The sequence below is a fragment of the Cariama cristata genome, unplaced genomic scaffold, assembly GCF_000690535.1.
Source record: "Cariama cristata isolate BGI_N322 unplaced genomic scaffold, ASM69053v1 scaffold8800, whole genome shotgun sequence".
NCBI classification, from domain to species: Eukaryota; Metazoa; Chordata; class Aves; order Cariamiformes; family Cariamidae; genus Cariama; species Cariama cristata.
The window spans coordinates 1-13,091 of NW_009592931.1; the positions used below are offsets into that span (position 1 = coordinate 1).

Genomic DNA, 13,091 nt, shown 5'->3' on the forward strand with positions numbered 1-13,091 from the left:
ATATAATGTATAATAATAGTATATATATGTACACACACATGTATGTGTGTATAATGCTGCTCTGAAGAAATTCAGGTTCTCAGGTTGCCTGTCTGCAGCCAGCACTCAGCTCTGCCGCCAGCTCGCTCCCTAGAAGTCAGCGATCGGTAATTCAGCCTCAGCACATCTCCTTACAGCCTCTTACCGCTCCATTCAATGACAGCACCCGGTGACCCCGTGTAGAAAACTCTTGTAGTTCAATATGATGGAAACTATAAAATGCAGGTTACCTAGACGAGGAGCAACCTTTGCAAATGCTGTCATTATGATTGACATTAACTTCATTATTCTGAATGGAAAAAAGAGTGAGAAACTTTCCTGCATCTGTGCTTGCCTGTTGCTGGATGGGAGGGGTGTGATGGGCTGGGTGCTGATGGGGGGGTGAGGCCACGGTGCTGTTGTCCCCTTATTTACCGCCCCAACTCTATTCTTGCAGCCACCTGTGTCCCAGCTCACCCGTGCAGTCACTGGGCAAGCTCAGGACGTGGCTTTGCTGGGGAATAGTTTCTATCACACATTACCAACGGGGCTATGGGGAAGCTAGGATCCTCTTGGTTTCATGGCAAACATCTGTTTAAACATATGCTTTCTCTGTTTAAATGTTAAAAAGCGCAATGCCTGCGATATAATTAGCTGCTCAGGCAGAGAGCACCCTTGGGAAAAGTACAGGGTAAAATAAATACATGTCTAAAACATTTGCTTTTTGGTGGCTTGGCCAAGTTCCTGAGAAGCAGAAGCCTGTGTCCTACAAACCGCCACTGCAGATGGTCCGGTTTGTCCGTCTCGCCAGAGGCCAAGGGCTGAATGGGGCATAAGGACAAGCCTGGTACCGGCTACTGCAGTTCCTGCTATGGCCAGGGCTCTGGCATCCCTGCGCGTCCCGACACCCGCAGAGCTGCGGCATCCCGACACCCTTGTTGGAGGCAGAGGAAAGTAGGTGACAGCTAAGGAAATGCCGTGGGAATGTGTTTCTGAGCATCCATTTGAAGTCCAGATCCTTGTGTCTTCGTGGATCTTGTTATGCAAATAACTAGAGGCATCATTTGTAGTGGATAAACTCAGAGTTCAGCAGCTGTCCATCAAATAACAGCAATACAAGGCTTGATGCTTTTATCTGAAAGAGAGGGCAGGGGAGGAAAACCAGCTGTGCTGGATCAGACGGGGCTCATCTGCCAAAAATAGTGTAGGAATGTGAGCAGAAAACCCAGCTATTTTAACCATAGTTTAAGCAACATATGGCAGCAGTGTTCTGTGCTGGACCAGACATAAAATAGGACGCTGTCATGATGCAATATAAATGATACACTTCCCTGCCAAACTGTCAAAATCAGTTTTACATTTGTTTCTGGGTTGCTGCAGATATTTATAAAAGCTTTGGAAGATTGGGAGGGGCAGGGACAAGCATAAAATCTACAGTAACCAAGTCATTTCCGTAGGACCGTTGCTGATGGTTTGAATAAGTGGTGAAGTCTGGACTCATGGTTTACGCCCTCCCTTTTTAGAAGGAATTAGGGGAAGAACATCTCACGCTGGCGGCCAGCCACCCTCCTGACCTGTGAGTTGCTGGGAGCAGCTGAAACCGCTCCTGCTCAAATATCAAGATTCTTCAGAGAAAAAGGAAACAACACTCTGTGTTTGCAAAGTGGGTTTTCCATGTGGAGGGGTTTTGCTGTTGCTGCAGCCCAGGGAGCTGGGAATTCACTGTGCAGTCGTCAGGCAGTTGTGTAACGAGCAGGGCAAGAGAGAAAACTGACTCACTGACAGCACAAGAGATTTACCATGAATGTTGTCTGTTGCTGGAGCATGGACCAGGCAGACTGGTGTGTGGCTGCGGTACGGTTGGGGGTTTGTAAGGCAGCAGTGCCTGGAAGTCATAGTCACCGACATGGTCCCCATTGTGCAAGGCACTGGAGAAAGACAAAGCAAGACCATTCTCCAAGAGTGTTGTTCCAGGTCCAATCTAAGGATGAGGTGTTTTGCTATTGAAACAAAAATCCTCTGGGGAGAATAAAAGCCCAGCTGAGTTCCTGTAACTCCCACCAAACTTCCCCTTCGGAATGATTTTTCCATGTTGATGTTCAGACTGGAGGAGAATGGGGGAACAGCAGCCTTAGAGTTTGTGTTTTCCAATTCCTGCACGCTCTTGGTGGCTTGATCACCCTCTCCTCTTGCAGCATTTTCAAAGAAGAACTCTAAATGTTAGCCAGGGGACTTGCACACCCAGCACTGTGATGCCTGCAGACCAAAAACCTGTCCTCCTTTTGAGGTCCATGGGCATGCTGGGTCCACATCACAGCTTTGGAATACAGAAATGTTCTTAAATCTAAAAAGAAGCTACAAGGCAAATCTTAAAAGTACTTCACAGTTTGCTGAAATGATAGTATCTGCTGTTGCTTCGTTTGAGCACCATGGCACATAGAAAGGAGGCGAGCTGAGTGTTGTCCCACAGTGTGGTGTGACGTACAGTAGCAGAGAAGTACTGGGAATTACTGGGTGGCTTGAATCCCGTGTTTTTACCGCTCTGCAGCATCCAAGCAGGATTCTGGGGCTGAGCACTGCCAGGTCTTGCAGGAGCTGGGACTGCTTTTAATGACAAGGCCACTGACTCAGTCTCAGCACTGGGCAGTTGTGACCAGGAAACGTTTTACCCTCTTGCAAGTTTTTTGATATTAGTACAGAAACAAATCAGTAATCATGAAAAATAGGTATGTGTCAGAGCAGCGGCGTTATTTCCATCATCGGGCGGGTAGTGGCAGGAACAAGCCTACAGACTAGTTTGCAAAGCGAGGAGCTTTGAGCCTGTGAAGGAGGCAACTCCAAGAGCTGCTGGGACGATCTGAGCCTTTCCATGGGCTGTCCATCTCCTGCAAGTGACACTCCTGTCCTTCCTCAGCGCGATCTGAATCCCTCTCTCACATGGCTAATGGCAGCGGTCCTGTGCCTAGCCTCTTTCAGCTGTATAATAAACCCAGAAGGACTTATCTAAATAGAGAAGCGATTGTGTTGACCAGCTGTTCAGCATTCCCCACTCAGCGAGGAAGCCTACGCTGCAGCTGCAGAGGTGATCTAAGAGCACTCACTTGAGAGCTAAACTTTGAAACACCTTCAATGGTGCTTACTCAGATCCTAGAAACATTCCCAGTTGGGCAGCATTGAGCTGAGGAGTATTCTATTTTTCTACAGTTTTAAGGGGGATTTCAAAAAAATACTGCGATTGGATGTGTGGCTGCAGAGGTGGCATAACCTAGGAGTACCTCAGGATCCAATTCAGCTTCTTCCGTCATGGAAGGGTTACCCAGCTCAGCAAAACCATCCTCACCGCTGACTAGGAATATCCACACTGGAGATGCAGTGCACTTGCTATCTTGCTCTGATAGATGCTCTTTCAACTGTTGTGTCCTGTTCTTGTTTTCTTTATGGGCTTTGCTATTTGCTTTGCTGTAATGCAGAGGGATGAGGGACAGTTGGGTAAAACTCAGGTGTTGTTTTTGCTTCACCAGATCAGCCGTCAAAAGGGCGATGTTCACATCCATCGTCTCTTAGCTCTGCGGCTGGAGGTCCCCACACTGACTCCAACGGCACAGCTTCACAGTCAGCGAGGGTGTTAAGGAGACAGTCCAAACCTGTGGTAACCTTTATTTAACATCTCATCAAGGGTTTGATGGCTGTGGGGGTAGAGGGGTATGACTGGTACCTCTGGGTCGAACACGCCAGAGGGGCTTGTTCTCCTCTGATCTCCTTCACAGCTTTGCTGCCTTGGCTGGAGAGTCTCATGCCTTCTCCAAACTGCGGTTCTCCTCTCTGTGACACGAGGAGAGTGATTCTTATCTGCCATCCGTTGCACTGTGAAACTAAATTAATGCTTGGGAGAGACCTTGTGGTCCTCCGGCGGGAGTGCTTACACAAAAGCAAGACATTATTGCTTGTTATAAAGAGCAATACTGGAAAAACAGCTGTCATAACAAAGAAGAACAATGGCTTGTCCTAGTGGTTTCTGCCTTTTTAGACTATTTACTGATGTTTTTCCATGTTTCTTTCCTTAGGAGATGACCGAGAATGGCAGTCATCAGCTGGTGGTAAAGGCCAGGTTCAATTTTAAGCAGACCAATGAGGATGAACTCTCCGTTAACAAAGGAGACATTATTTATGTCACGCGGGTTGAAGAAGGGGGCTGGTGGGAAGGGACCTTGAATGGAAAAACAGGCTGGTTCCCAAGCAACTACGTCAGAGAAATCAAATCCACCGGTAAGCAAATTGCTTTCAAGGGCTGATTGAATGACAGCAGTATAATGCAGTGTAGATCCTTGTGCCTTTGGGAAATTGCTGCTATTTATTAGGGACCGTTTGTGTCCTTAAAGCAGCAGAGCTAATGGAAGGCTGAATGAGGCCAGAAGGGTAAAGCCTAGTCTTTCGCATGAGTTGTTTGAGAGCTGCTTCACCCTCTTCCCCAGCACATCGTGCCTTTCTATTGCTCTCCCAAGCCCCAGCAGTGCAGGAGCAGGGATGTTGCCGGAGGACGAGGCCGGAGATGGCTGCATGGGTCCCCTTTGTCCTGGGGAGCTGCTAGGTCATTCCAGTGTCTGAGCACAGAATTAGCTTTTTTGTTAGAGACCTCAGTCAGGCAATGTATTTGCATTTGATCCTGCCATTTCTGGTAGTGGTGGAATGGGTGCTCATGGTCGCAGTGAGGAAGCCAACAAAAACCATATGGCCGCAGGGAATGGTCCTCTGGATTTGTCCGTAGTGATGGCTGATTTCACAGAGTACGTTTTCTCCCAGATGCATCTTCTGCTGCGATATTGAGAAAGGAAGAGGGAGGGGACGATGCATCTGATGAGATCTGCCTTTATTGGGCTTTGTCTTGAGCATCCTTAACATTTTCTGTGATGTGATTTTAACCAGACGTGGGGTAGTAATGACATGAAGCATGCCCCTGGCTATCTGCCCTGTAGCCTGACATATCCATTCAAGCAGCTCACCCCGTTGTGCTTCCAAGGCCATTGTGTGACAGTAAACTTGTTTTTTTACAAAATCCAACTTAATTCCTTAATGTGCCTTGAGGGCTTACCCTTGACAGAGACCCGTTTTGTGCTTGGTGCTGGTTTTGTGGCTCAGGATGAACCCTGGCCTCAAACACTGTGAGATGTCAGCAGTGATCTGCAAAGCGGCTGCAAAATATACAACCCCTGTTAGACATCCTTGCTCCCACACTTGCAAATAAAAAAGCAAAGGAGAGAAGAATAAAATTAATGAGTAAGTGCTCAGAATTAGGCCACTTTTTATTTAATTCTAAATGGAAAAATCATTGTTAGGATATCTCATCTGCCACTATTTCCCTCTGGGAAATGATGTCTGAGCTGGAGCAGGACGTTGCAGCAGAGATTGAAGGCTTGTCTGGCACAACCCAGGAATCACTAATTAAGTCAGGGAGCGGAGAAGAGAAATGTTTTAAAAAAAGGAGAGCATGCTTCAGTCCTATGGGGAAAATCAGATGGGAGCTGCATGAAACACTGGCACCTCATTGAAGCAAAGGGTGAATCTCTCATTGATCCTGATACAGGAACCCATCAGATTTTTTTATCTGAAGAGCTTTTCCCTCCAGATCCTCTCTGCAGCACCCATTTCACATGGGAGGAGGGTTTGTTCCCCTGGTCTCTGCTTACTCAGGACACGTGGCCATATTGCAAATGATGGATGCAGGGACCATCAGCTAACCCTCTCCTGCCCCAGGACCGCTACCGGGGGGCTGCAGCCCCGGGGGAACCCTTGCCACAAGCCAGCGGGAGCTGCTTTCCTCACCTCCAAAGTGTGAAACTTGTCACTCTAAATGGAGTTACTTGTTTTTCAGCAGTGTCTGTACCTCCACCATGTCCTAAGCATGCCCTTTGGGTCGAAATAACTAGCTGCGTGGAGCAAAGCTCCTCCAAGTCTTTAAATGAGGCACAGAGCTCCCAGCTGGAAGTGACAGGAAACTCTACAAGGGCACTAATTAGATAATACATCAAGCTGCAGTTTCCAGGGGCTGAATTTATCAATTTCAAGCTTCTCCCCTGCTATCGGTGTGAAAGTAATTGCCTTCTGTGAGTGATTGCAGGGAGAAAGGAGAGACCGGCTGCTCCGCACGATGCAGAGGTGTTTGGGTACGAGGTGTGCAGCGTGGCCAGGGCCGGCCGTGCAGCCTTGCGCTGCCGACCTGTCCCAGTCCGGAGGGGTAACGGTGCTGCTGCGGTGCTGGGAGAGCTGGCAAAGCTGTGCTGCTGGCAAGGAAGGGGCTTCTCTAGGGAAGGAAAAATGGTACGGGGACTTGTGCGCGTGTGTTTGTGTGTGCACACGCGTACCATGCTGGAGGCATCCGCAGGGATTTAGCAAATGCGGAAGACGACGAGAATTGACTTCCAGGTTTGTGGGAGCTTTTTATTCAAATTTACCTTCATTCAGAAAAGGATTTTGCATCACAAATGACTGCGGGGATCAGGGTTCAGCATATTGATTGGTGTTGGCTTCAAGTGCCTTGTGAATCACCTGGAACAAAGCACTGTATCCAGCATTTCTGAGAGACACCTGGTTTTAAAACCCAAGTTTTGTGGGCCGGGTGAAGCGACACTGTAGCTCCAAACAGTGCCAGGGACTGGGCTGCTGCCAGGGATTTCAGAGCAAACCTGTAGGTTAGTTGGCAGAGGCTGCGCAGTGCTTCTGGTGCACCTCACTCGGCTGCCTTCAGTGGTGTGCATGCCTTCGGTTTCCTCCTAGTTTTTCTGAAGCAGGCAAACAAACCCTGTGATTGAAGTTTGTGTTCACAGGGGTGAAGTTATGTTTGCTGGACATGATGCAGCAGTGACTTTTCCTGCTGGAATAATGACAGACGTGCACTGTAATTTATTGATGTATTTTTTTGTACAGATAAACCACTCTCTCCCAAAGCATTAAAAGGACTTGAAAGCACTCAGCTGACAAAGAATTATTACCCTGTGGTAAGTTTTAAAGTGCTGATCGTACATTTTAATAAGTAGCGTATTATTAATCTTCTGAACTGGCTCCTTGCCTTAGAAATCATTGAAGCAATTTGTAACAATTGGGGATGTGACTCTGTATTTAAATGCAGCTGTTGCCATTTCCTTGATTCAAGGCTATCGAGACAATAAACCACAAATGGAAGTTGCTGCATGATGTCAAAAGGAGAGACTCAAAGTCAGAGACTGAGATAATATAGCGGAGGTGGCAGCTTTGAGATCAGTGTTGGGGAATAAGGCACGATGTCTCTGGTCCAGTCCTTGCCATTGACTACGGGCTATCTCCTGTTGATAAATATGGGGAGATAATGTCACGGCGTGAAACAAGCCAAATTAGGGCTGTGATCCATCATTCTTTTCTTGGGTTTGGCTGGAGATGTTACACCCCGAGCTGCTTGCCCTGTGCCTCTGCCAGCAGCTGCAGCCCTCGGAGAAGGGGCAGCCACCGCAGCTCACAGCCTGGCTTGGCTGGGCTTGGCTTTGGAGCAGGTCAAAGTTATGTTTGCCCACAACCTGGACTTGGCTTTGGAGCAGGTCAACCTGCCAGGCTATGAACTGTGGCTGCAGAAGGGGTGGAGAAACATGACCTCCTCTACCATCTTGCTACCAGAGTGGTGAGGTCTGGCAAAGGAGAGCAGGTACCTTCCTGCTGTGTCCAGGCTAGAGCGAACTCTGCTATGTGAGAGAGTTAAAATGCCTGCATGTGAACGTCCCTGGCTCTCAGTGCTGGAGGTGAAACGTGCTCATCAGCATGTCTAAATATATTTCAAGCAAAGCAAAGCAGAAACAATATGTCCAGAGAGCTGGGAACCAGCTCCACTGTCTCCAAAGCTGATTCACACTGAGAAACTTGAGTGCTAACTGGGAGAGTGCAGGCAGTGGGTTTGCCTGCCCTGCTGCCGGAGTCAAATTTGCTGCTGAGATGGATTAGCAGGACCAAACCCAACTCGGCACATCCTTGAAGTGGCCGGTGAGCTGTATCGTGGCTTGAGGTGCCGCAGGAGCCATCCTTGATCCGGCCACTGTTGCATTAAAATTGTTGCCTGCCTTCGTGCAAACGATGCTCCCAGGATGCATGCACAAATCATTTGTTTGCATACCTTGGCAGCCAGTGATGCATGCAGGGTTAGGCATGAGCCTCTTGGGCGTCAAATACTAAACTCGGGTCTGAACTGACATTGTATTCATGCTTTGCCAGAGAAGAAGGAGGAGCAGCCCTTAACATCTGCGTTCCAGGCCTCCCCCAGTTTCCAAAGTAAAATCCCCAAGTTGGACCCCTCAGGGCTTTCCTGAGAGTTCTGGGTTCTGCATTGACAAATGTAATTTATGGACTTAAAATACACTTCTGTTTTTTTCCACACTTGGAAGCTGGTGTCATGTTCCTTTGACTAGTCGCTAGTACAAAGATCTACTCAGTGCTCTGTCTCTCACCCTAGGTGTTGCAAAATATTCTGGAAACAGAACGAGATTATGCGAAGGAACTACAGTCACTTCTGGGAACTTACTTAAGACCCCTCCAGTCTTATGATAAGTAAGATATAAAGGCATCTGAGATGGAGAGAACCCTGTAAAATCGACTATAGTTCATTACTTTCCTGCTTTTGAATGTTTAGGGACTGTTACTGCTCTTCTTGTAAAGCCTCACAACTTCTCTGTGAACCAGAAAAAAAGTCCACATTGTACACATTTCTACTCTTTCCTATTCTTCAGTGGTTGTGCAGGCATTGGGCTGTGTTAGAGATGGGCATTTCCATCTGGTAGAGGGCTGGCTGTTACAAACCCACCTGCAAGCTCGTGTGTGGCTGTCCCAGCGTGCATGCTTCCCAACGGTATGCCTTGCATGGCTTCTCCCCTTGTAATTTGCCTTGTTGCGACTTCGCAGACCCGAGTGACATCTCCTGGTCATCTCTTCATTTCACGGGCAACAAGACGTATTCTCTGTGGTTAGATTGCCTCTCGCTAAATCCAAACTGCTGCTGAGCAAGAAGTGACTCCCCTGTCTCCCCGTCTGCACAGCCATCGGCATTAAGTACCTCCATGCTCGGGAAGAGCATGCTGCCATCCTTCATGGCCTGAGCAACGCTGGGGCGACTGGGGGACTTTGTCAGGGCTTAACCCGTGGAAATAAGCCGGTTTGTTTTCCATCCGTGCCGGCCAGTGTGGTGCCAAGGGAGCACACGCCATCCTGTCCTTACCCGGGCAGCGTGCTGGTGCCTATCAGCAGATTCCTATCGATAGTTTCACCCTGCATAAAAGACCCGGTGCAGTTAACTTCACCTCCTGCTTATCGCTTTGGATTTACAGTCATCTCTTCCAAATGGTGCCATCTCAGCAACCCTGTCCATGCAGCTGTGTTTGGGGCTGGGGTCCCTCTGGCTGAGCATGCTGCAGGAGGACCGGGCAGCCCTGGGGCATCGCAGGTGGAGGGCAGATGTTAAGACATCATCCAGTCCAGAGAGATGGGAGAGTGGTGTCTTCAGGCCTTTGTATTTAAATCTCTCCTCCCTTCCTCAAATCTTCATGTGAGATATATTCAGCTGTGAAAATTTCTCATGCACTCAGCCTTGTAGGCGGGAAATGACTTAAATGAAGGTGGTACGGGAATGACTGTAAGGATGGTTCTGAGGATGATGGAAGCAGACACGTTAGCTTTGACTAGGAAAAATCCAACCTTGCTCAAGGAACAAAGCAACCCTTACCCGAGGGGCTGCTCTGTAGGACCCACCTCCCATAGGGAAACCCACAGCATGAATCCCTGAAGACAAAGCTGTCTCTGTGACTGTGCACACACCTCCCTCCCCACTCCTGGCTGAAATCCCATCTGTCTGTGTCTATTAGACAGCTAAACATCTGAGAAGATTAGTGTGATTAAGTGATTAAAATCCAATTAAGATAATCCTTGACAGCAGACATCTTCTCTGGGAGGCTGTGGTCTGTAGCTCACAGATCATGGATTTTGTGTTTTCCCATGTCCAATGGTATATCCGGGGAAATAAATTCTTGGGTCTTTTTGGAAGGACCACTTACAAATACCATAGGGATGCTCTTGACAGCAACATCTCTTTGATGCTAATTGACAATTTGACTCTCTTAGGCTCAGCGCCGTGGACATCGCATCATTGCTGGGAAATGTGGAAGAAATCTCTGCATTTCAGCAAACACTGAACCAAGCCTTGGAAGAAGTTGCAAAGTAAGTTCATGCCGTAGCACTGAGTTTGTTAAGCTGTTAAACTGCAGCTAAAAATAATAGAAAGACACATTCATTAATGTTCCTCCTGGCTGCTCTTAGACGTGTTAAATATAGAAGAAAATAACAGGATTGAAGAAAGGCAGCAGGTAGTGCTTTGGCAGGAGGGAAGGTAGAAGAAACTCTGACTGAGGCACCTGCTGAATGAGAGTGTCACTAGAGCTGATGTGAAAGTGTACCTAGACCAAAGATGCAGACACATGCAGGGTGGGAGATCTGGCAGGCATGAAGATGGGGATTGCCAGGGAGCAAAGAGCAAATTGTTAGAGGTGACAATTTCCTGCGGGGATGCTGGCAGACATATTCATAGCCCAGCCTCTCCTTTGGAAGGGCTGAAAAGAGATGGGGAGAAGACTCAATATTGGAAATGTATTCAGACTGTGGCTTCTTTTTCTCTCTCCCTCTCCTCTGTCATATTCACGGGCAGCCCAGACACCCCTGTGTTGCACCCAGTTCTTTCCAGCACGTCCTCATCAGCCACAGTGGGCTACAGCTTCCCAGCTGCAGCTCTGCTGGTGGGACAGGACAGGCTGGGTCACACCTTGTCCCAGGGTGATAACAGGTTGTGATATTCACTGTCTGCACCACAGAAACCCAGACCCATCTGAGAACCTCCTTCTTCCTCCTGTCCAAGTGGCAGGCGTGGGGATTTTGCTCAGTGCTGCAGTTATGCAGTGACCTGGGAATGTCCCTGTGCAGCGGGTGGTTCCTGGGCAGATACCTGAGAGTGCCGTAGCTGCAGGGTGCAGATCAAGATGCATAATGTTGTGGCTGGTGTGTTGGTGTCCATAGGCTCCCTGAGAACCAGCAGCGTGTGGGAGGCTGTTTCATGAACCTGATGCCCCAGTTCCGCTCCCTGTACCTGACGTACTGTGCTAACCACCCGTCGGCAGTCAATGTCCTCACGCAACACAGGTGAGTGATGGAGAAGGAGATTCAGACTGAAATCCCTCCTTTAAAAAGTTACTTTTATCATTAATACTTGGCCTGGCATGGCTTTTAACCTGTATTTTGACAACAGAGCAAGGGGATAACATGGGATCCTGCTGCTGGGAAAACTGCTGGGGCTTTGGGCTCTTCAACATAGCCCCTCAGCTCCAGCATAGAGATAACTCATGCTGCTTGTGTTCAGAGCTGGTCTCACAGGTCCTGTCTGCACATACAGGACTCTTACCTTGGGTAAAACAGAGGTGACCTCAGCCCTTGCAGTAGCATCTCCTGTGATTGTTACTTGCTAAAGGACCCAGATGGTGTTTCAGGCCCACTGCTGAAGTCCTCATGCACTTGCAGGTGGGAGTGTGTTCCCCTGTGGCACTATGGTGTGGGGCACATCGTTGTAAAAGAAGGGTAGTCATCAAGTCACCCAGAGTTACCCAATTTATTAATTGAGCTGCCATTCAACCAAATGGTTGATTCCCAGGGCCTTTGGTAGATCACAGCAATAACATCTTTCTTCAACACGTCCCACTTGAGTAGCCATGGGAATTTGTGTTATGTCATGCTAAAGAGCACGCCAAGCCAAAAGGCTGCAACTGTGTCATCCCTAATGCAGTTTAGCTGTCCTCCCTGCAGTGATAGGAAAGGCAGGACCCCGGCCATACTGTTTAAGTCTTTCCATTCTGTAATGGGAACTCACAATATATTTACTTACCTGCTGAAATCCAGCTTTAATTCAGCCTAATGAAAGGCCTGACTCCTGTAAATGACTCATTCATGTGGTTCCTCAGTCTGACCCCTTTTCTTAAATCAAGCAAAGAATCAGCTTTGGTAAATGTGCTGACACACACAAGCCATGCTTTCTGGAGCAATGTAAGCGCTAACACCTGCGTCATGGCTCCCAGCAGGATCCCAGCGCATTGCTGCGGCATCCTCCAGCTCAGCACCAGCCTCTGCAGCCCACGCTGTGCACCAGACGCCTGGCCCTGTGCCGAGGGACCAGCTGCCGGCACCGATGTACCCCAGAGGCCGTGCACACCAACACACCCAGCACCGCGCAGCATCCTGCCCTGCATCCCCGGGGAGCAGGGTCTTGCTTGGCTGGAAGCTTGCAGCTCCCTGCCTGCCCTGCTGGGTTTGCGGCAGGGGGTGCTCAGAGATGAGGTTGGGCTGCCTTTAAAAAGGCACAGCTTGGAGCCGAGCCCCGGTCATCAGGAGAGCGTGGGAGGCAGCAAAACACAGCCCTCAGCAGTGGCGAGCCCTCCTTCTTGTTGTTGTTGTCTCTATTTATAGTGATGAGCTGGAGAAGTTCATGGAGAGCCAGGGTGCGGCCAACCCAGGCATTCTTATCTTAACCACGAGCCTCAGCAAACCTTTCCTGAGGCTGGATAAATATGTGACACTGCTGCAGGAGTTGGAGCGGCACATGGAGGTAGGTGGGATGTGGGGCTGCTGGGCAGGCTGTGCCCCTTGATGCTGTGAGAGCTGCCCCCCGAGCTGCAAGAGGCACTTCTGCCCGTTGGTATTTGAGAACCACGTTGCTAAAAGTACTTACCACCCCTCCAAGGAGGTGTCCGACCTCTGTGGGACTTTATCTACCTTTTAGATTAAAAGTGGGAAAGCAGTGGAGGAGTCTGGGGGGTGTTGTGGGAAGGCATTGCCTGCTCTCCACCCCAGCCCTTCCTCAAAGATGGGCCATTTTCAGCACAAGTAAAAGCAGAGTTCAGGGTCAGGCTAGAGCTGGTATTTATTTGCACAGCGGGTAATAAATCAGTATTTTTATTATTTTTTGATGATCCTATGCCTGGCCACTCGCTCCTGCAGCTCGGGGGCACACATCCCCACCCCTCGCCCGAGGC

The 13,091-nt window shown here is 48.9% G+C and overlaps 1 protein-coding gene across 3 annotated transcripts in view; it reads left to right on the forward strand.

Annotated features, from left to right (window-relative positions):
* The first annotated feature begins 3,535 nt into the window (after positions 1 to 3,535).
* Positions 3,536 to 13,091, forward strand: part of ARHGEF6 (Rac/Cdc42 guanine nucleotide exchange factor (GEF) 6) — a 24,563-nt gene continuing 15,007 nt past the window's right edge. Inside the window, exons 1-7 of one of the 3 annotated variants that reach the window (XM_009702765.1) lie at positions 3,536 to 3,667; positions 4,083 to 4,284; positions 6,940 to 7,010; positions 8,486 to 8,580; positions 10,144 to 10,239; positions 11,089 to 11,211; positions 12,526 to 12,664. In XM_009702765.1, coding sequence (XP_009701067.1) covers positions 4,086 to 4,284; positions 6,940 to 7,010; positions 8,486 to 8,580; positions 10,144 to 10,239; positions 11,089 to 11,211; positions 12,526 to 12,664 — 723 coding nt within the window. In that variant the 5' untranslated portion in view covers positions 3,536 to 3,667; positions 4,083 to 4,085. Of the gene's footprint in view, positions 3,668 to 4,052; positions 4,285 to 6,939; positions 7,011 to 8,485; positions 8,581 to 10,143; positions 10,240 to 11,088; positions 11,212 to 12,525; positions 12,665 to 13,091 lie in introns of those variants that run through there. The other 2 variants (XM_009702841.1, XM_009702690.1) reach the window with 2 other exon arrangements.